The 23123-nt window shown below is 33.0% G+C and overlaps 1 protein-coding gene across 6 annotated transcripts in view; it reads left to right on the top strand.

The window, feature by feature from the left end:
• The window catches only part of LOC112687783 (rap1 GTPase-activating protein 1), a 207026-nt gene that overhangs the window by 164962 nt on the left and 18941 nt on the right, over nucleotides 1-23123 (top strand). For 5 of the 6 annotated variants that reach the window (XM_025560711.1, XM_025560712.1, XM_025560715.1 and 2 more), the window contains one exon: nucleotides 18216-18467. In XM_025560711.1, the coding sequence (XP_025416496.1) occupies nucleotides 18216-18467 (252 nt within the window). Of the gene's footprint in view, nucleotides 1-10843; nucleotides 11225-18215; nucleotides 18468-23123 lie in introns of those variants that run through there. The other variant, XM_025560717.1, reaches the window with a different exon arrangement.

The raw sequence follows: 23123 nt of genomic DNA, 5'->3' as shown, positions 1-23123 counted from the left end.
ACGTGATACGGGTCATGATAAACCGTACGGTGAATATATTATAACAACACGCTCGAAGTCTTGTTTTTCGGCCGTGTGTATATATTTTAAAGTGGTGGAGGTGTCACTTAGGTAAAACGAAACCGGCACTTTTGATACGCCGTGTTCATCTGCAATCGAGTCACGTGCGACATTACTACAATAATTTGCTCTGTGGGAGACTGTGCGTGTGCACAAATGTAAGTGAACAGAAATATGTTATGGATGTAATGTGTATATATGTATATGAGTGGAGAATAGAGAGATAATAGAAATAAACATACCAGTTATCGTGTGTAAAACTAACATGATCAGTAGGTACCATAAAGTAGGTACCATAAAGTAGTCCATGTTGGATGAAATTAATATTAAATATGTTTGTTTATAATTAACTTGTGTATCGTGTGAAAGTGTTTATCAATCACAAAGACTATTGCTAGCACCCCTCCCCTCCGCCGTCGCTTGAGATAAGACGACCACACGCGCTCTTTTCCTTTTATTTTCCGCAGTCGTGTGCGCGACGCTGTGTTCGTGCGTAAATACCACCGTGTATTATATTTTATGAATTGTTTTTTGTTGTTAAATATATACTGTTGCTTTACATAACTCTAGTGTAATATTTATCATGACGCTCTATTTAGGTCGCTAACATTTCAGAAGTGGAATACGTTACTTTTAAACAGTGACGATCGTATACAAGTTTCGTACGCGAGTGTCGCATCGAAATTGTCGTATTACGCTCCTACGCCTTTTAATCGAAGACCGTTACGAAAAGTTTGAACGCGAGTGTCGTGTCGAGTGTTTTCGTACCACGAATTTCACGTTGACGGGACTGTGTTAATCGTTGTCTAATCAAATTTTTTCGCTATAAGCAGTTAGCGTATAACATGAGATATTGTCACACGTTTTACAGTTTATTCGAACTCGTTATTCGTTGACGCCACCATTTTGGATTCGCGGTACAGCTCTGTCCGCTTCTGGGAAGACGGTTTTTCCCGACATCGCCGTTGACCGTTGAACCACTCCCGCGGAGATTAAGATTACGTAGACCGTGGTTGCGTCATTACAAGCCTTATCACCTACGTATCACTGATAAGGTATATTGCTTATCATCGAACTATGGCCAATACAAATGAGGAGAGTTCAGTCATCGAAGCACCTTCGTACGTCGAACTATTTAATGCTGTTGCTAACTTGATCGAAAAGCTGAAACTACTCGAGTCACAGGCTTCTACAGGTCAAACGACAAAGCCCGATTCATCGCCCTCAGTAGACTACCGTATTCCCCTGGATGTCGGTACTTCACTGGTCACGAAATGAGTGCGGAAGCTGAAGGACTGGATCAGCTCAGTTGACGGGTTGGCACAAGTAAATCAATGGCCGTTGCGATACCGATTGTTGTACGTCCGATCGCACGTTACGGGAGGCACCCGCAGTTGGCACCTCATAGAGGACTTCAGAGATTGGGACAGCTTTGTGCAAGGGTTCCGGAAGACGTTTGTGCGCCCTTTGCGTAAGGCTGATTTATGGAGAGATCTGGAGGCTCGAGTCCAATTTCCTAATGAGCCGACAATTGATTATTATTATGCGAAAATCGGTTTATGCCGTTCGTTAAGCCTGACCTTTTCCGAAACTTGGGATTATATTCTCGAAGGACTCCAGTCCCAGCCGCAATCCGATTGGGTGTCTAGTAGGCGTCAATCTGACACTGATGAATTATTGGCCGACCTCCGTGACTGGGAGAGGTTGCGTGACAAACGTTAACAATTGTTCCCGTCCACGACGACTACCCGACCCAAATTACCCATAGTTCAGTCTTCCGTACGTTCAAGTGCAGAAAGGTGGTCTCATACAGTCTCATACAGTGCCGGTCGCGATCCAGAACGCACCTGTAAATAGACCGACGACAAGCAATGAAGTAACGTCAAATATTAATTGTTACAATTGCCGAGGACGAGAGCATATCTCTCGTGACTGCCCACAACCACAACGAGCGGTAAAATGCACTGGCTGTGGTTCGGACCAGCATCATCGTAGCAGGTTTCCTGCTTCGTTTGTAGAGCAATATGGAAGGGGCGATGTTGGACAAGCATTTAGGGTTGATACGACGTTAACAGTTCATAAAGCAAATCCATTTGTGAAAACCGTCCATTGGAACAACGTTCAACTTACAGGTATGATCGACACTGTTCCGCAGTGCTGGTACACAAATCTGCTGCTTTAAGGTGTTGTCTCACCATTCGGCCTCGAATGTGTCCGTTGTTCACTGTAGGCAACGTCAATGAACTCAGTGATAGTGCAGTGGGTGAAGCTCATGCGAGTGTAACGATCGACGGAGTAACGGCTGACAGTCATGACGTTAAGATTGTTGAAGATGATTAAATTCCCGTGGATGTCTTGGTGGGACGTACCTGGTTGGAGCTCCCACATATCGGATATTATAAATAGGGTGACGAACTAATAATTGAATCCAACGGCCATCTTTACGGTACAGTGTTGACTGAAGGATCACGTGATAATGACACCCAAGTGCTGGTGGCTGAATGCGACGCCGTGCAGCTCCTCAGAGATCCAATAACCGATAGTGACGTTAATATCGATCCGGAAGTGGATCTGAACGATCGCAGATCTTTGATGAAATTGCTCAACTATTATCGCCATGTTTTTGCGAAATCAATTAATGAATTGAGTTGCACTAACGTGCTCACTATGGACATCGTAGAATTAAACGATAGCACTCCAGTGAGGATAAGACCATACAAAACCCCACTGACTGACCGACGAAAGATGGCGGAAATATTGCAAGAATGGAAACAAGCCGGTATCGTTTCTGATTCCACCTCGGCCTACTCCAGCCCAGTGTTGTTGGTCAACAAGACGAATGGCGAAAATAGAATATGCATCGACTATCGGAAGTTAAATCAGCAAACTGTGATGCAATCTTTTCCTATGCCCGATGTTGACGCGCAACTGAGCAAACTTGCAAATGGACCAATTTTCACAACGTTGGATTTGTCCAACAGATTTTTACAAATTCCGCTTACCGCTGAAGCTAAAGATAAAATCGCGTTTGTGACGGAAGATACTACTGCTAAATTTGAGAGGATGCCATTTGGACTGAAGACAGCTCAGCGGTCAGGATGGTCGAGTGCTAGCACCCCTCCCCTCCGCCGTCGCTTGAGATAAGACAACCACATGCGTTCTTTTCCTTTTATTTTCCGCAGTCGTACGCGCGACGCTGTGCTCGTGCATAAATACCGCCGTGTATTATATTTTATAAATTGTTTTTTTATTGTTAAATATATACTATTGCTTTACATAACTCTGGTGTAATATATTTATCCTGATGCTCTATTTCGGTCTCTAACACTATTAAACGTACAGTCACTATCAGAAGCGAATCTATGTGAGAGGAAAAAACTATTAATTTAATTACTGTATATATTATTTTTGTTTTAAAATAGAACAGTGGTACAATTAAAATATTATTATTGTATTATTTCATGATATTATTATAATATACTATATTTAATTCATGTTCTTATGTCTTATATTGTTTAATATTTCTGTATGTATTAAAAGAGGGTTTTATTAATATTTGTTTAACCAATCATTGAATCTATTAGGAAAATCCTTGAGCCGGCACTGTCTTCCTTGATGAATATGACTCTGGTCACTAAAGAAATATGTGTATGTATATTGTATAACCTTTGCATACGTGTGTGTATTTTAAATGTCATTTTTTTTTCATTTTCAATAATTTGAACTAATTATTTTCTCTTCCTCCGTCTACAATGTTTCCTTTTTCTCTCCTAATGTTATGACCTAGACATTGCGTTAATATGATGTGTGTACTCTTTGTAAAATTTATCCACGTTGTAATTAAATACTATCAATATCGAAATGCAAATATATAATAATTAATATTATACATTTGTGAGTTGTGAGATTTAAACACTGCAGTTGTGTGCACTATACAGATATACAGTGCACACGATATCATTAAATGTCGTTTCCTGACGGCCGTCCGTTTTTTACAATTGCGTACCTCATAGCTATCGTAATTATGCATGACCATGCACTTGAGGTTGTTAGTTTTTTCCACTGCGGTCATGTGTAATGCAATAATTTGGCTCCAGGACAAAATTATACTATGCCCTCTCTCAATATCAATATCAATACTGACTAATATTATTTAATTGGGATATATTATCAATTGGGATAGTTGTTATTCGACTTTATTCACTTCAAATTTTTGTTTTTTCATGTGTATTTGTACTTATTAGTCATTACTTCAATTATTATAATAAATACAATAAATTTATTAACAACATATTAATTAATAATAAGTTTATTGGGTGTGTTTGTAAAAGAGAAATTGTTATTCTTCCTTATCATTTTGATGCGGTAAGTTGTTATATTGAATAAATAAGTTAAAAAATATAGCTTTTCTCAAGTGGTGAATTTTGGTATTATATTTTTATAATCAAAGTCATTAATGATTTAAGAACATCTTGATCAATATGATTGGTTTTATTTAATATTTGAACTATTTAAGTATTATCATGCAGTCAAAGTTAAAATTTATTTTTGAAAATCTATTTTGGATTTCAAGACACTTTAAATAATTTAAAAAACCTGTATATCAGCAAGTCTTGTTCATGTCACTGATAGTGAGAAATGTAAAGAAATATGTATGTTTAATAGCATAAATTAGTGATTCATGTGAACGTTTACATACAGAGTATGTGGGTTGAGCTCATACGTATAATAATATAAATAGTATAAAAGTAATGTTTTGGACCTTGGGGAGCCACGTGTTCATTGTCGTCCACCTCTAGATGCAGTAATCGTTACTTTCAGCCTTTATTTTGCATTTAATTTTCTAGTAACGCGTAATTTATTTCAAATTTGTTAAAAATATTTTTTCTTTAAGACCCCTAAGAGATTTGAAAATTATGACTGTTGTAAATCTAAATACTTAGGTACGTTATTAATAATAATAACAATAACGTTTTATCGACAAATGAATTTTAATAAAATATTTCTCATCAACCTTTATTTTTATTCATTATTTTAACTTCCAAACTTTTCCAAATAACAGTCTAAACTTGGTGAAAAATAAAATTAATAATATTTATTTGCATTATTGTATAAACTTCCCAGTTACTGAAACACTGGGTCTAGACTTAGACTTCATATCCGTATTTTATTTTTTCTCTTACAAACTCAGTACAAAGAAAACACTTTAAGTAAAATTAGATTAAAAGTTGACTACACATTTCAAAGCTGTAGTTACTATGTGTACAAATTTTGGTGTACTTGAAATAAGTTTACAATAATGTTATCAGTTTATATGTTTAATGTTTTTGTTTTGTATAGAGCGATTATCCACTTTATTTCAATATTATCTAACCAAATACTTATATTTTAAATCTCAGTATACCGAATTCATTAAAACAAACAAAAGTTGTTATTATTATTTGACTGCAAAATCTTCACTGTTTTACCTGTTTAAAACAATACGGTAGTAAAAACGAAGGAGTCCACAAAATAATAATATAAAATGTACAGGTTACACGACTACGTGAGTATATGATTTACTTTTACTATATCTTCGTCATTGTTTGTAATGTTCGTAGAAAACACGTATACCTATGTAAATACACGTTTGTATTATATAATGCTGACGGTATTTATAGAGTACATTTTCAATGTACAGTTCGCTAAGCCCAAATAATAAATAATTGAAAAAAAAAATATTTTTTTATCAAGTAAAATACACATGTTAGTATTTTACCGTTATACGTACTTATAAATTGAAACTCAAAATGATTTATTTTGTTACTCCACTATAAAGTTAATTTTGTACAAATTATAATAATAATCGATAATTAAATGAAGATCTGAATTATAAAAGTGATAAGGTATTTTATGACTTTTAACTATTTTGTGGTTTTAGTTGAAATTTAAAAATATATATAATCATATTATTATTTCAAATAAAGTGACTTTCTTGATCTTTGAATTGTTATTATTACTTTTATATAAGTATAATTTATTACAAAAAAATATTCTTGGTGCATATTAGTAAATAATATTTTTTTTCACAAAATGAATTATTATTGCAATAAGTTTTACAATAAAATTGTTTACTATTCAATATTTCAAGGAATGAATAATTGTAAATTATTTATTAAAATTAATGGTGTAACTCATATAATGGATGATACAAAAGAATTTAGCACTTAGATATTTAAAATTTTTTTGCAACGTTTGTTTTAAAAATCTGGTGGGACTTTTCAATAAATAGTTTATGGGTTATAATGTCAAAATATTTCTAAAGCTATTATTTAATTAGGGAACTGGTCACAAAAGATAATTTTTTAATTTTCTAGGTAGTTTTTACGTTAAGAAGAAAAAGTAAATATACATATAAACAAATAGTAATGTTACATTTTTGCTAAGAATTGTTGTATTTCTTTTCCTAAAATTAGTTTATTTATGTAGTAGTTATGAATTATGAACAATTGTATTATGTTTAGCTATTTGAACTGTAATAACTGAAAATTCAAAAGATTTTGCCTTGTTAATATTTTATTTAAAGTTGTATATCCTATATTACATTCTAATATGCTATTATTTATTATTTTCACGAATTTTCGATTGATAACCTATTTTATTTATTTATATTTATTTTAGTTTTATAAATACTTGCAGCATGCGAAATGATTGTATTCTAAATAAGACGTCAAAAAACAAACGCCGAGAAGCATATTGTATTGGTTAAAAAGCAGTAAACGGAAAATACGAGTAATAGGAACCTTGCTTTACCACTACGTATAAAACGCCTACCTAAGGACGTTTTTACTTGCAATCACGTTTTGGAAGGTTTTTACTTAATATCAACTTGATATATCTATTGAAAGATTTCGGCGGTACATATGGAACGTGCTTAAAATCCGTCGAGTAAAATTTATATTTGGCACGTGTTTTCATATGGTGTACACAGATTAAATCATAATATCATTACTTACAATATCAATTTACTATAAATACTTAATAATAGATTTTAGTTTTTGATGGTAACAGCGTGGTCATAATAATATTATGCACATGTGTTTACATTATACTTAAGTACACCATCGCTCATCGTTATTTACACGTCAAATTATATATGTACTTTCTTAGTCAATTGATCAAGACATATTGATTGTAATACGAGTATCTAATACTACGTATAAAATTAAAACTATTATAGTTTAGTTTACACATACAAATCACAATAATAACATAAACATAAAACAGTCTATGAGTGGTATACATTTAATAAATATTATCTATAACAGCTGTATTCGTTTAGCGAAAAAAAAACAATAGCAATATTCATGCATGATAAAACGTGTGCACCATCGAGGTGGTAGCTGATATTATTAATGTCAAATCATTTACCTAGTTTTGATAGAAAGTGTAGTTATATTATGTTCTCATCAATATAATATACTGTTTATCTTATAGGTAGACCTATTTAAGTTACGCGATAAATCTCTAATAACCCAATGAGTTGGATTATTGTGTTGCGCATATAGTGATATTTTACAGTCTTACTCTATAACTGATGTATACATTGCCTATTATTATATACTCGTACTATGCATATGTATTGTGTTAAAAGTTAAAATATAGGAAGTAATTTATGCTCGCACATAACCTCTTATGTGATGGCAGATTTATTATAGAAGTAAAAAAAGAAATTACCATCATGTTTTAGATATAAATGACAGACAATAGACTATTAAGCATGCAATATATTCACGAATGAAGTTGAACGGTTTTCGTCACGATTTTGAATTGATAGGAAAGACGTAGATAGGTCTGCTATAATCCGTTTTGTAAAGTATACTTATAGAAAATGATTGGTTTTTGCCAAGAAAAATTCATATTTTTAAGTACAAATCATTATACCATAAATGTATGTATTGATATTATATCGTTTATCTATAAAATCTACAGTTTATAATAGCTAAAAATTTAAAATAGTTTTAAACTAATATTAATAATTAAATAATAAACTTTGCACAAATTATTCGTTTACAATTTTTGGTGCAAAATCGAAGAAATTTTTAACTCCTATGAATAGGAACTGCTATAACGATGTTCAACACATTATTTACTTATTTTTAAAATATCTATGTTAAAATGATATGTAATGGTGCAGCGAAAAGTATTTGTTTGGCACTATGTGTTTATATAATTTATTTTATAGGCGTATAGTGAAATCAGGTATCTTACTAAATGCCTAGGTAAATTGTAAAAATTACATTTTTATACAATTTTACTATTTGTGCAATTAAATGATATTACGAGCTCAGCAAATAATAAAAAACACAACATGTTCATAAAATTTAAAACTATATTATATCATTAATTATATATTGCTATTTGGATAGTAAATGCTCGTTTAGTAAAATATTAAATTCCTGTAAAATAAAAATAAAACACACATAAGTTTTTCACCCTTTGTAAACTAATGGTACGCCTCTGCTACACCAGGCTCTCATAATTATGTCGATTAGACGTCGGACGAACGATAATGTAATCTAACATCCATAGTAAAGAATAATAAGAAAACGTAGTTTCAAGTATTAATAAAAATCACGCTTCAGGATTGCGTAAATGTTGCGTATTTAATGCCGCTATCGCGTTTGGTTGGTACGGTGGACCCTGATGAATATGATGGGTTCGAAACAGGGGTGCGTTATGAATAGACAAATCTCTCGACGAGCTTTCCAAGTAGCGTTTTTCCCACGCACGTGTTTGCCGCATCTCGGCCCTCTAGCCACCCCCCACCACCGCTACCGTGAGAAACTCTTGCCGCAATTAAACACACGCGCACACTTGCCCACCGTGTTTGTACAACGTATGTCATGCATATTGTAGGTCAGTCGGCGTATTCCGCTATACACGGCGGCGATGGCTGACGCGCGCACTGCATAATATTCACGTGTGTATGATGGAGTTCTGTGATTCACGATTTTTGCGATTAGCCGTTGCGGCCGAGACACGCGCGCGCGACGTATTATTTTCAAACGAAACGTACATCGTCGTGTTCGTAATAATTGTACACACCATACACACTAGTTCATACATATATATTTGTATATTACACCGATACATTTGTATTGTATTGTTGTCGTATGCACGCCGATTGCAAAATACACGTATAACCGGTGAGTGCGGCTCGATTCTATTGCAGGGGACAACATAGTCTCTACGTCCAAGTATATATTAGTCCTTCGAGATTAAAAACGTACAGCAGTACTGCAGCTGCGAGTAACCCCCTAATCGTCGACTGACGGGTGAAAAAAAAACAAAAAAAAAAAATGAGCATGGAACGAAATTTAAAACGTGAAAATCTGGAGGTACGCCAGTAGGATCTATTAACGATATGTATATATATATATATATATATATATATATATATATATATATATTAATATATAATATCTCATAATACTGGTATAACTCTTTTAGCGGCCGACCGATAAATGTGCGATGAGGGTCACCTGCGTTCCGTATACTTGTATAGTAAGGTTATACTTGTATAGTATTTAATATACTATCGCGGTTTTAAAGCACGGGCGATTATGTTCTGAACTTGATTTGGCTATAATTATTAATACAGAATTTGTGTTTATCTTTCCTTTTGACAAATAGAATATAGGTTGCGGTGTATGTGTTCAAGGGGTTCATCGGTTATTTTTCGAATTGTCTCGATAATATTTCACTGATGCTTGCATTCAATTTTAGAGATTGTATTTAAATATACGATGCACGTACGCAATAATATCAAGTACTATTCGAATATGATGTCTAAAGGTGTACAATTAATTTATATGTATTAATTACTACCCATACTTATTATGGAAGTGTAATGCCGCTATATGAAATATTCGCGTGTCATGATATTATCATGTATTTTTGATGTATATAGGTAAAGAAATCTAATGTTTATATTAGCCACACACTGCACGTACTGGAGTTAAAAGTTTTCTTCACGTCGTGACACACATAACTCAGTGCACGATATTATTTGTTTTCTTAAAAAAATAAAACTGATGTTATTTTCCATATAAATTTGATCGGAATGCGATAGTTTGCTGTATACAATAATTTTGCAAAACTATGGGTACTGCTAGCATCGGAGTATACTCGCGTACATGTGACCTACATAAATACCTATATACACATAATATTACGAATTACGATCATATCTCATCCGGGCTTCGGCGTAATAATATACCTAACCACAGGACTGTTGATTGATAAGTTAATATACGTAATAATAATATTGCACGCAGTGTAGCCGTTAACGAATCGTGACTGGAGCATGTGTATGCATGGAGCACCTACAATATTATAATAACAGTAACAACAATATCGTCAAATTAGTTTCGCACTTTCGATTGTGTGCAAGTTTTTGTTTTTTATTCAAATTTGTTTCACGCATAATTTGCTCTGCTATCGAAATTGTATACGCGACCACCGGGGGATTTGATAATAACATGTATACCTACATACCAACAGCGCAATTAAACGTTTGTGTGTCAATCTCCCGGTTGGCCGCCCACGCGTGCGATGTTTGAGCGGTGGGTGAGGGGAGCGCACGTAACCTTTGTAGTTTACCTGTAAACGACTGATGGTAGCGGCGACCGGTCGACGTTTTATCGGCTTCACCATGACCATCGGTGGAGGGGACGATGACGGCGCAGCAGCGGTGGCGGTGGTGGTGATCCGCTCCGGCGGCGGGTTAGTCGTGCCGGCTGGTCTAGTTACCCGACCGGTGTCCTTCGTGTGTGCACGTTCCGCACGGATATGTCGAAGCGTTCGCCCGCCCGTCGGAAATTGGTCGTTATTTACGTGAACTCGACAGCGTTTCTTTCGTTTTGAACCCATTCGGTTTTTTCCTTCTTTCTTTCTCGACGTCTTGTGCGCGTTTCGTTCAGCCGTATTCGCCGCGCGCGATTACTCTTGTGCTCGTCGCGCTCGCACGACGGCGTCGAAAACGGTCCGGCAAACGTCCTGCGTGGACGTTCGCGATTCGTCTCCGGGTTGGATCCACTCGGTCATGGGGGTATTGAAGTGGCGCGAGAGGCAAGGGAGTCGGCACAGCCAGAGTTCGGATCACATCAAAGGACTAATCCAGGTACATTACTTACACCGGTGCACTCGCGGCCCGTCTAGATGTACCGCGGTAATTCACTTTGCTGAGCTAATGATTCATGTAATGCGTATAAACACTGCGGGTGGTCACCCCTTATGGGTCCTGGTGCACCTAACCAGCACCGCAGTAGCCATTCCGGGTGGATTGTAAAATTACGTGTTCATGGTATAACCGTTGCACGATTAATCGAATCATATACACATCCCCGAAAACGTGTGCTGTCAATCACGGCCAAATGTGGTATGGAAAATGGCCGTCCCGTTCGATTCGCGTCTCTTCGGTAAATAAACGACGTTGTCATTTTGATTTCGATGACAATTAATCGTGTGCACACTCGTATAACAGTACAATAATTTATTCTACGTTCCGTGTGTACACTAGAATAGAATATTACTAGTAGAAAACGTTTAAAATTACTTCTTGTGACCTAAACTGTGTCGTTTTCGTGTATGGTTACAAACACGAGAGTCGTATTAGTAGTAGTTATTTGTTCGGTTGTGAGTTAATTTTCAACGTTGATCGTGCGTGTGCATTATTCCTCTGGATTAGTATTCTGCAAGTATGATTTTAACTTTTGTTGTGTTATAAATAATAATTCCATGTCATTGATAATATTATAATATACGTGATTTGTAATTAGCTGGTATTGATTAGATATAGTTTGGTAGAATGCGATTGGATCTATATTTATATATTAAATTTTGATGGGTTGTTTATTTATATATTATCGTGTTTCGTTTTGTGATACAAAAACAGTAGTAATGTTACCGTGTTGAGATATTTACTCACAATCATTAGAATACACTATATTAAAAAAACGAATTATTAATATCAAAATATAAAAGTATATGCATATAAATATATTATGTAAATATCTGTATTTTTTGTAGAAAAACTAACAATGTTTTTCTGAATAATATAATACCAATGCTTGCGGCCTTCACCTCCACTCCACGAATACGTTTTAATTTTTTCCGTATACCTAATCATCGGGATTAATTGGTAATCCAGCAAATTGCACGATTTGTTGTGTTACCACTTATATATTATGTACAATGTACACGACCGAAGCTTGACATTTTTTGTTTATTGTCACACGTATACCTGTACAATCGTATATAGCAGTTAGAGCACTCCTACCTACACACAATCTCTCCTACGTACACCGACCGTATTCGTGACAAGTGTAATCAAACATTGTGGTTCGACGGCTGTAGTAATAATAGCGCATGGGGAAAACACATAAATTATCCTAGGTATATGCATAATGTAGGTACTAACTTGTATGTATATATGTATACTTAGAAATATATTACTCTCGACCTGAACTTGTACTCGAAGTTCTAAATATTAACGAATAAATAAAATTGTGGTATGTTTCAAGCAATTGATTTCGAATACGCTAAAACCGTGTTCGCCATACTCGCGGTCGTTTCAAAAAATTGATGTGCATAATACGTTGAACAATATGCATTTTTCACGCTACCATTTCGGATGTTTTCAGCATCGAGTGTGTTCTGACATCAGCTGATGCATTATCGAACATTAGTGATGCGAGTTCACTTTACGCGTGTTCATATTGGAACTATAAAACTATTAACTGCAGTGCGATCGTTGTCTTCTTCCGTTTGTTTACCCCTATGTATAATATTATAATACGTATTATAAACTATATTGTAGCGGGCGGTGGTAGGGTAATGCATATCCGGCCATCGTTTCCCAACTACACCGGTGGCGCGTTTCTCACGTTTCGATTCTCACCATTGTCGTATATCTTGCACAGAGGCTGTTCGTTCATCGTTCGGGCTGTGCTGTTATTATGGCGACGATGTGGTCTCACTCGCGTGGTGACCACCGAACTAGAACGACAAACAACTCGCAACAAATTATTACGAAAACGCCTAAGTATTTTATTTAATATATTAGTATATAGGTGTTATATATACATAGAGAAAGAGACAAGTGTGTATGTGTGTGTACTTAAGTACGTAAAAGAACGAGAAGAGAAACGATCTTAATAAGAAAAAACAAATTATCATTAGTACCTATTGGGATTTTAGAGAAAGCCGATAGTCTAGCAAAACCACTACTACAAATTATCGTGAAAGGTTTTTTTAAACAATCGTATTGGTAGATTTCGCCAATAGCAGAGAGCAAATAAAAAAATATGGTGGGTGATACGGTTGTGATTCATTACTAGTTTGCAATGTATAGTCATAAATCCTTGAAATAAATGTTTTTTTACACATTATTTTACCTGTCAGACTATTTGGCGCGTATCATCGATGTATCTAACGCATTTTATGCATATTTAGTCAATCGAAAACAGACCGGTTGTTTATACAATACAAGTAGAAATCCAACACTTGGGGCTTCGGGAAAAAAATATAAAACTTTACTGTACATAATATATTTGTGCATGAGGCTACATCATCACCTGTCGTTTGTAGTATGTATACTTAAATCGTGTCGGGGAAGGGAAACGGAAGGAAACCGTCGGTCCATCTGGTTGGTCAACGTATTTATCTATAGTATCGAGTGTCATAATTATTAGTTTTTCCCCTTTGGTTGGAAACTTGTCGTTCACGGGTTATTAGGATATCCGAGACGTTTGTCATATACGCATATGGGCATCCAGAAAACATCTTGCTGTAACTTCACCGATTCCCGTCGTATATGTTGATGGGTTTCAGTACAGTTTTTTATAGTACTAAAGAAAAAACTCGGTATACTTCACTTTTAATTATTGTATAGCTATATTATTGCTGTTGTAGAAGTACACGAGTTATTTAGGTGTAATTTTAAACATAAATATGTGATATTAATAGTTTTCAACTATATGTGTTGGTCAATATAGAAAATGGATTCAACGTACGGGGATTAAAATGAATTATTAACTGAAAACAGTACGGTCGATTCTCGAGGGACTAATTCCTTTTTGAAGTGTTCTTAACGTTCAACCGAATTTTATAATTTATTCAGTTAAAGTAAATGTAATATATTAAACAACCAAATCCCGTTGTATAAAAATACAGCTTTTCTTTTTTTTTTTCTTGAACATTTTATATTGCATAACATATATCATTTTATAAATTATATTTATATATATATATATATATAAATACAATTCTATAGTGAAATTAATACAAATTGTACTTGCACCAAGACGCGATAAATGCGTCGCCGTATAGTGATTCCGATGCCCTGAGTGTTCCAATTAATTTACACCGTACGGTCATTTGCATATTCGCTATTGATAAATAATCATGTTATTTATATCAGGTTACCGCCGTACTATATATTACTATATAACTCCAACAGAGTAATTCAATTTCCGGTTGCCGTGTTCCGGAATATAGTGAACTATCTTTAATGTTGTTGCTAGTATGCTGGTAACTATCGTCCAACTACCACATAATAATACAGCTAGTTTTACTTCTATATCATTTTACATATATATATTTTATATCAATTACCTATCTGTTTTGTGATGCTTGTGACTAAATTTCTAGTTTCTTTAGTTATTCGTTCAAAACACGCGTATACAGAATAATGCATTTATAAAGATAACATTATGTATGTTATGATTATTCTTATATATGAAAATAATAATATAAAGCCATGTTGCACTAAAATCAGTCAGTTTCTTACCACTGTGTAGTGTTTTGAAATATTACAATTTTATTATAAAACGTCATAAACACACAAAATACGATGTGATCGATAATTTGAGTCATAATCGAGTAGTTTAATTGAATCGTTGAACGTGTCTGTTTTAAATAACCTATGTTTTAACGTGTAATATGTATTTTTTAAATCATTCCATTTTTTTGTCACATTCCTATACCAAAAAGTGTTGTAAACTTATGGTTTTTTTTTCAAAAAACGATTTCATAGATTTGTTTGAAATAATGATGAAAAATATAAAAAATATATATATTGTACTTACATAAATTATAAAATACTTTATCGAGTAGACAGTCATTCATCAGTAATGGATGTAGAAAAAACTTTTCTTATTACACCTCAAAGCATTAAAAAAAGCGTACATAAGCAAAATAAGAAATATTTTTGTTTGCTCGATATACTTACATTTTTTGTTCATATATTTCTTTCGGGTTATAGTAACAATTTCGTTTATCTGAGCTTCATAAATCATGTATACATTGCACAATCTCTGCATCGCTTTCCAGATGTTTTCTTATAAGAATCCTCCGTACTCTCCCTTGCCTACATGTCCATAAATATATTTTTCATTTATGCGGTGGCGTGTCTTGGTTTCCAACTGTGCAATTCATATATATTTACAACAGTTTTCGTCTTCAAACGACGTAACGTGATAGCGGCAGCGGGTGCAAGCGCACATAATGTTATTATAATATTTTATCTGAATTGAAAAGGTATATACTTGTATAACATACACTGCACTAGTATTGTACTCGTAAAATTATAAAATTGTACACATTTTTAATGTACGTGGTTTTATTTATTTATTTTTCCCCTTGATGTGTACTGTTAACACAAGTTATTGGTTCAATAATTTGTGTGCTATGCTCATAATGCGGTGTATAGACAATTATTGGCGAATAGTATATATATATATATATATATATATATATATATCAAGCGCGTACACAAGGGGGGTTTTAGGGGTTCAAACCCCTTCCGAAATTCAGGAAAATGATATTAAATATGTTTTTATATAGTAAAATTGGTACTTATATAGATTATATTATTATGAAAATGTACAACCTAAAACCCCTCTCAAAATATTTTTTTGTGTACGTGCCTGATATATATTTATATATATTTTTCTTGGTGATGATAACGCGTGGGTCATGAATAATTCAATGGTCTATATGATATGTGTATATCTCCTATTGCGGTCGCGTCCGCACTACCACCGTTACCTCCTTGTCGTCTCTTGATATAACTACCCTTCTACAGAAAATTCTATAGAGACCGTTTAAATTTCAAATGATTTTCTATGTAGTTTCGTAATATATACATTGAAAAAGATTTGTCTTTTATTACGGTAAGCATCAAATGATGGTTTTCATTGGAAAAAAAAAAAGTTACGAATTATGAATAGTCTGATTAGAATGAGTTTTGTATAGATTTTATGTTATACTATACTCTATATGCGCAAGACTTTGTATTGAAATATGAAGATATAATATAGTAATAATTTACGTAGGCAAACGTTTATTATAGGAATATTACACTTAAGGCCATATCTAGAAATTTTTTTCGGGAGGGGTCCAAAACATGTATATTGTAATTTTATTGAATTTAGATTTCAACTTTTGATATTTGGTTAAAAATAAAACAGAAAAAGATTTAATCTTCTATTATTAAAATTAATATCATATTTTCATATGATATTATGATATAAAATTAAAAGTAGTCAATGATTAAATGGAGCTTAAGTCATTTTTGATTGAAAACTTTTATGTTGTTATTAAAAATAAATAAGTATTTTAAACATTCGTAAAATATTGAAGAAATTTCCGGAGGGGAAGGGTCTAGACACCCTGGAAACTCCCCAGATACGACTTTAACTATACCGTAGTTTTAAAATTTTAAGTACATAATATTTTCGAGTTGAAAACATTTTCGAAAAATTTTTAAAAATATCTTTCATAGTTTCATTGTGGCATATAAAAACATTTAGTTTTTTTGTTTGTATGTGAGAAATTTAATTTTGTTACCAAATTTTATTGCTACATTTAGTATACAGTACATGGTTTTAAATTTAAATCATTTCATTTATAATACACTGTTCTCAATTAAAATAAATTAATTATACATCTAATTTCATGGTTAATGCTCTTGCATGCTGGAATTAATTATTTACTTTTCAACTAAATTTTGTGCAAGATATTATAAGATATATCATTACGTAGTATTCAATCTTGTTTGTTAATAATAAATCGGTGTAGAATATACATTTAGATGAATTAGATAAATTTTATGTTACATAAAAAATATTTTTAAAAATAACAATTCTGTTTTTATTGATGTTAGCAGAAACATTTCATTTTATTTATAAATCATCAAAAAAGGGATAAAAATAATAGTTATTTTTTTGAAGGCATTAAATAACGTGCGGATGAAAAATACTAAAAACTTCATAACTAACTTACCTTTTTTATCTGATCAAGGTACCTGGGTTTCCTGTACCACACAGGAAATTGGGCTCACGGTCTAGTAACCAGGGGTCTGTTGTGTAAATTTAATAATACTATATTTGTTCCCATGGTACATTTTTATACGAATAATACTAAAAATATGTATGACGTGCACTGTTAGATATATTTGTTCATCAGTTTCGTGGGTAATTTTCGGTTAAAAATCTTATTGTTTTGTTTTTTTTTTTTATGTCAAATATTCAAAAAAATTACAAAAATAATTATAACTAAAATGGTGTTTCAGAAAATGAACATGTATTATTGTGCTTCTGAAGTTAGAAATATTAAAAAAACTAACTCGTCTCGTATTAAAAAAAGACAAGAGATAACAAGGGTGTAAAAAAAATTGTTAATTATGATGATTTTTCATTGGGATTTTTAATGGAAACTATTCGTCCAAGGCCATCAGGTCGGCTGGTAAATTTGGTTATTATGTTCTATAATAGCGTGCACACCATTAATTTCAAATGTCCAGTTCGACTCGTACTAATCATTTGTTTACAGTTAATTCAATTTTGAGCATAATACTTGAATGGATAGTTAATTTTAAGTTATAATACGTACAACGCATGTTTCAAGGTTTTCTATTTTATAATTTTTACACTATATTTGAGTTTTTCTGAATAATAATTTGATTCATGATTATAATAACAACCACATAGTTAATAAAATAATTAATTATAACTATGAACTTAGACAATTATGTAATATTTTCGCTTTGTATAATATTATTCCTGTGTTATGATTATAACTATTCGTGAATATCGTACTTTTTGTTACAGACGTCTAGAGATGAACGGCAGACTAGCGCGCCCGAAGCTGCGGGAAATGGGTCCCGAGAACTTTTAGAGGAGACTTTAAAAGGTCCTAAACCGTATCCCAATATTGTTTTACCGATCGGTGGTGGATTCTGGATCGATGGCCAAGATCAAAATGAATACGAACCCACTGCTTCCAGCGGAGCCGGTTCGTGGAATAATAAAATTGAGACAGATGACACGGCAAAAGCTTATCGAAGATACTACATGGGAAGGGTGAGTGTTCTGCTACTTTTTTAAAAGGTTATTATATTATATACAGTTGATTACACAATATTTTTTATTGAAATTTCTTTTTCTTTTTGCTCTTTCTCGATTCTTTCAGAATAAAATACGACAGCGTAGGTACATTACGAAAATTCTATACGATTAGAAATAATTTTAAAATCAAATAGGCCAATGAAAACTTATAATCAAACCGTAATCGATCTTCGTAATAATATAATGTATCCATTAACCTCGTTGGTTTTCCATTATGTACAACGCCGCGATAAACACCACCGCCCGCCGACGAACATGCATTTTGATAATACTACGTCAACATACAAAAAATCCTACCGATACGTGGGGTGATCGTTTGTTATACCCAACACGGTACCACGTTACGAGTAGCTAATATACCGCTGTATGTAGGTGCTCTATAATATTAATAACTAAATGGATTTAAGTAATGAGTAGTATTAGTAACAATAACGTCGCGTACCTATTAATACCTATGTAACTTGTGACTTTCGATTTAGTTCAAGGAAATCGTCTCACAAATCACATTTGTTTTTTATTCAATTCATTGGGATATTTTTTGTATGAATTTTGAACCTACATGACATGTACTCGTATTTTAGTCTCATAAATCTTAACGCACGTTTAGGAGAAGCAACCAGTGATCGCAAAGCATGCTTTGCCGGACGTAACTGCGAAAAGAGGATATGGCATTTTCCAAGAAATCTAATTTTATTACAAATAATTTTCGCAGTTCAATTAATAACAAACACGCAACGTAGTAGTATTCTGTTTAATATTTTATAACGTGACTCTGGGTATCGCGAATACCTATGGCGCCGGCAAAAAATCGATGTCGACTAATATAATACGATATTTTATTTTTTTTTTGTCGGCACAACCCCCGAAGTCGATTACCGCGGTAAAATTGCATTTGCCGTCGTATAATATCAAATAGAATGATTTACGAGCTTACATTTAGGCTAAACTTTGCCTACGGTAAAATTTGTTTTCGAACCTAACAATTTTTTAGTTATTGACATCAAATTAAAATAGAAATGTTTTCGTCTCCCTTTTAAGAAAAAAGGACGGTAACTTCTTCAAGCGCTCTCTTAATATTTCAGAATATTCGTAGGTTATTGTGGAACAATTATTACACCTCTCGAATTAATTCCTAGAGCACTAATAATAGTAGTAACAGACTGTTCCCATGTTTATGAAACGTGTAACGTTTATATCACGTTATGTATACTTACATATTATAGTAACCATATACGAATGTACGTCTTATATACATGCGCAGCAGCCGCTCACAATGGAGACAATAATAGTAATAATAATATTATCATTATTATTATTATTATTATTATTATGTTTTTGATAATAGACCTCGCCATCGTGTTCGTTACGTTGTCATCGTCGTCACGTTACCCACACCTGAAGAAGTTGATGACCTCATAGGTACACCGTGTGGTGTGTATATTATAAGCGATCGCGTTTTGATAACGTTTTCGGTATGTTTATAGTGTTGCGCAATTACGCGAAGGAACATGACACGTGCGCATCTGCAAGTGAAATATTTCAGGGTATAATCAGTCATAATGTAGTTACGCCTGCACGTATATTTTTCGTAATTTGATATACACATTTCACTTCAGCTTGAAATTCGACTTTTCTATTTAAACAATTCCCGTTCGGGATTGTTGCTATCTGCTTATTTGGTATTTAAAAAGCGTGTCGATTAATTTAAGTGTATTTGTATACCTATCTGAATGTTACCATAAACATTCAATAATACTTTTTTTAGAGTTTATTACGTTCAATGCAATTATTTACTTAAGATCGGTCTATTTTTAAAGATTCGTAAAAATGGTTTAGCGCTTTTCGTTCAAAATGTTCTAATTCATTGGTAATAAATATTGACGGCCGTCACATTTTATTATTATATACTTAAAAATAACACATAATATTTACTATTGTTTCGAAACATTGTTCATTCCAACGTCTCTTTGTTGTTCAGTAATTATCAACTATGTAATCCTGCAGTATTCTTATATTGATTAAACGAGCAATAATCATTACTCAACATTAACGCATATACTTAGGAATAGTCAGTGGTTTATTGGAAGGTATACAGAGTATACGACGTATACCCAATATGCTATTTTTATCCATGGCGTATAGCTTATGAGAAATAATCTCTCATAAATATAAATATCATCAAATATTAATGATAAGCGGGTGTACGGCCGTATCTAGCGTATAGTTTATAATTTGACAAATAAAAATAGTAAAACTTTTGGTTATATTTATGACGTGATTCGGTATCGGATATACTATTATTTTTTTCTATTTTTTTTTTTTTTATGAAAAATTCAAATTTGTCTTCATTTAACAAGTTTTCATTATTCCAAATTTTTTTGGTTCCTACCATATGATAGTTACTGCATGAAATAAGGTGTAAACTCATGATTTATTTTAGCAATACATCACTGGGTATAGTAATAATAACAATAGCGGTTATATTTGTATTGACGATGAGCGGTCGATCGTATGTCCTCGTATCCAATGGATATTCTCGTGATCACGACCAATGTTTCACGGCTCCATTCGTGTGATTTCTATGTTTCATTTTTGAAAGAAATAACTATAATAGATACTCGAATGTAACACTATTTGATAAGTACTTGAATCATTTACTGCTATATTTTAATCTGTTCCAGTGGATAACGCGATGTGTTAGGTTGTATGAACAATCATTCGGACACATAAACACACGCGTTAAGAATTTTTTGAGTGATTTATCATAACATGCGCTTAAAATCTATGTTTATTAAATTGTACTGCAGTATATGATGAAACTATTGCAAACAGTCGGCATGCGTGTGATACTATAAATTTTTAGAACAACCAAACGTAATGTTATTATGATAACGTGTATAATATTTTATTATAATATACGTGAGTGGCCATAATACTTTTCTATTTCGACCTTCGTCGTAAATTTCGTTCATCTTCTAAAATAGTTTAAATGCATCGGTCATCATCTCGAAACAATTATCGTCCCACTCAATTTTTTTATTTTCTTCTCGACAATTATTTTCGACGTTGTGAATATGTGTTAAGTGATAATAATGTATTATATACATCCGTATACCGACCGGTTGTTTTATATTAACCAGCTGCGAGTAGGTGTACCTATAATACTGTAGTACCTATACTATAATATTATTGTATTTTGATGTAATATGACTGGTCGTACTTGTCCTACGTTCGTACCTATGTCTTACAAAACTTCTGCAGAACGCGCAACATACAGTCGAACTGAATACTATACATATACGTTCATATAATATTTCCTCAGTAATCCCTAAACAAAAGAATAAATATAATTTTTATGATTTTAATTTAATCAATCAAAAAATATATTTACTTAATGGAAAAATAGTTTATACTATGGAAAAAAAAATAATACAAACAAATCTAAACACATTACTTTCACCGGTCTATTAAATAACTGTAAACCAATCAACCAATGATTAGTTCAAACCAACCAAGTAAAATACTTAGGTCTCATTTTTGACAACATTTTAACTTGGAAAGACTACATTTCGGATAAAAGAAAACAATTTGAAACCAGATTAAATTTACTCTGACCTCTTCTAAGATCCAAATTAAAACCTCAACTCAAAATTTTTATACACAAAACGTTGATTGATCCTGTATAACAGCGGACATCAAATGGCTGCCCATGGAGAAATTTATTCGGCTCGCAGACAAGGGAAGAAAAGTAAAAATCGATGGTAAAATATATTAGTTTTTACCGGCAAAAACAGATATTAAACTGGTTGCCAAGCATATCTTATCGCTCTATGTCTTAAAGTTTGAATGGGTGACCGACTATGGAATGTGCTCATTATACATCTATTACCGCCGGCATACATTGACTTAATTTTCGTTGTATTACGTTGTTACTTGCTTTGTGTTTATTTTGCTTTTATTTGATTATGGATAAGAAAAAGAAATTGAATTTAAAACCGACAGTTTTACTGAATGGACGGAATTATTTTATTTTATTTTACCAAACCGCTCAGGGGCCTTATCAGTTTGTTTGATTTTTTCACCAGAAAGCAGCTGTTTTAGAGTTTTTAATATTAAACATCATTATGAGATTTCCCATGAGTCATTTGCCGAAAAATATTTGGATTATAATAGAAGTTAAAAATATTTGCTCAAAATGTTGATGGCCCCTCGACAATTTTCAAAATTCTCAATGTGGCCCTCCAAAAATATTAATTGTTGACCGCCAGCTTTATGGTATTACGATATTCAAAACTGGGATAATTTTGCTTCAAATTATGAATAAAAAAATCCAGTTTTTCCAATCTACTTGCTTACTCACTATAACACAATTGCCCCGATATGTTAGTAATTAAACCCAACACTCTGATCTGTAAATTAAATGTGTAAACCGTATCACAACAATTTCTTAATTAAATATATCTTGATCCAGCGCTTAGAATCTCCTGGTACATCTAAGCTTTAAGTTATTTAATAAAGTATATTGTCATATACGACGAAAAAGAATTACTAGCATACTACAGCAGCACAGGAATCATAATATGGTCATTTATAAAATTTGGTTAAGTAATA

This window comes from Sipha flava, unplaced genomic scaffold, assembly GCF_003268045.1.
Source record: "Sipha flava isolate LNK unplaced genomic scaffold, YSA_version1 361_pilon_pilon, whole genome shotgun sequence".
Taxonomy (NCBI): domain Eukaryota; kingdom Metazoa; phylum Arthropoda; class Insecta; order Hemiptera; family Aphididae; genus Sipha; species Sipha flava.
The sequence above is the reverse complement of the archived record's forward strand: the minus strand, read 5'-3'. Positions and strand labels throughout refer to the sequence as shown.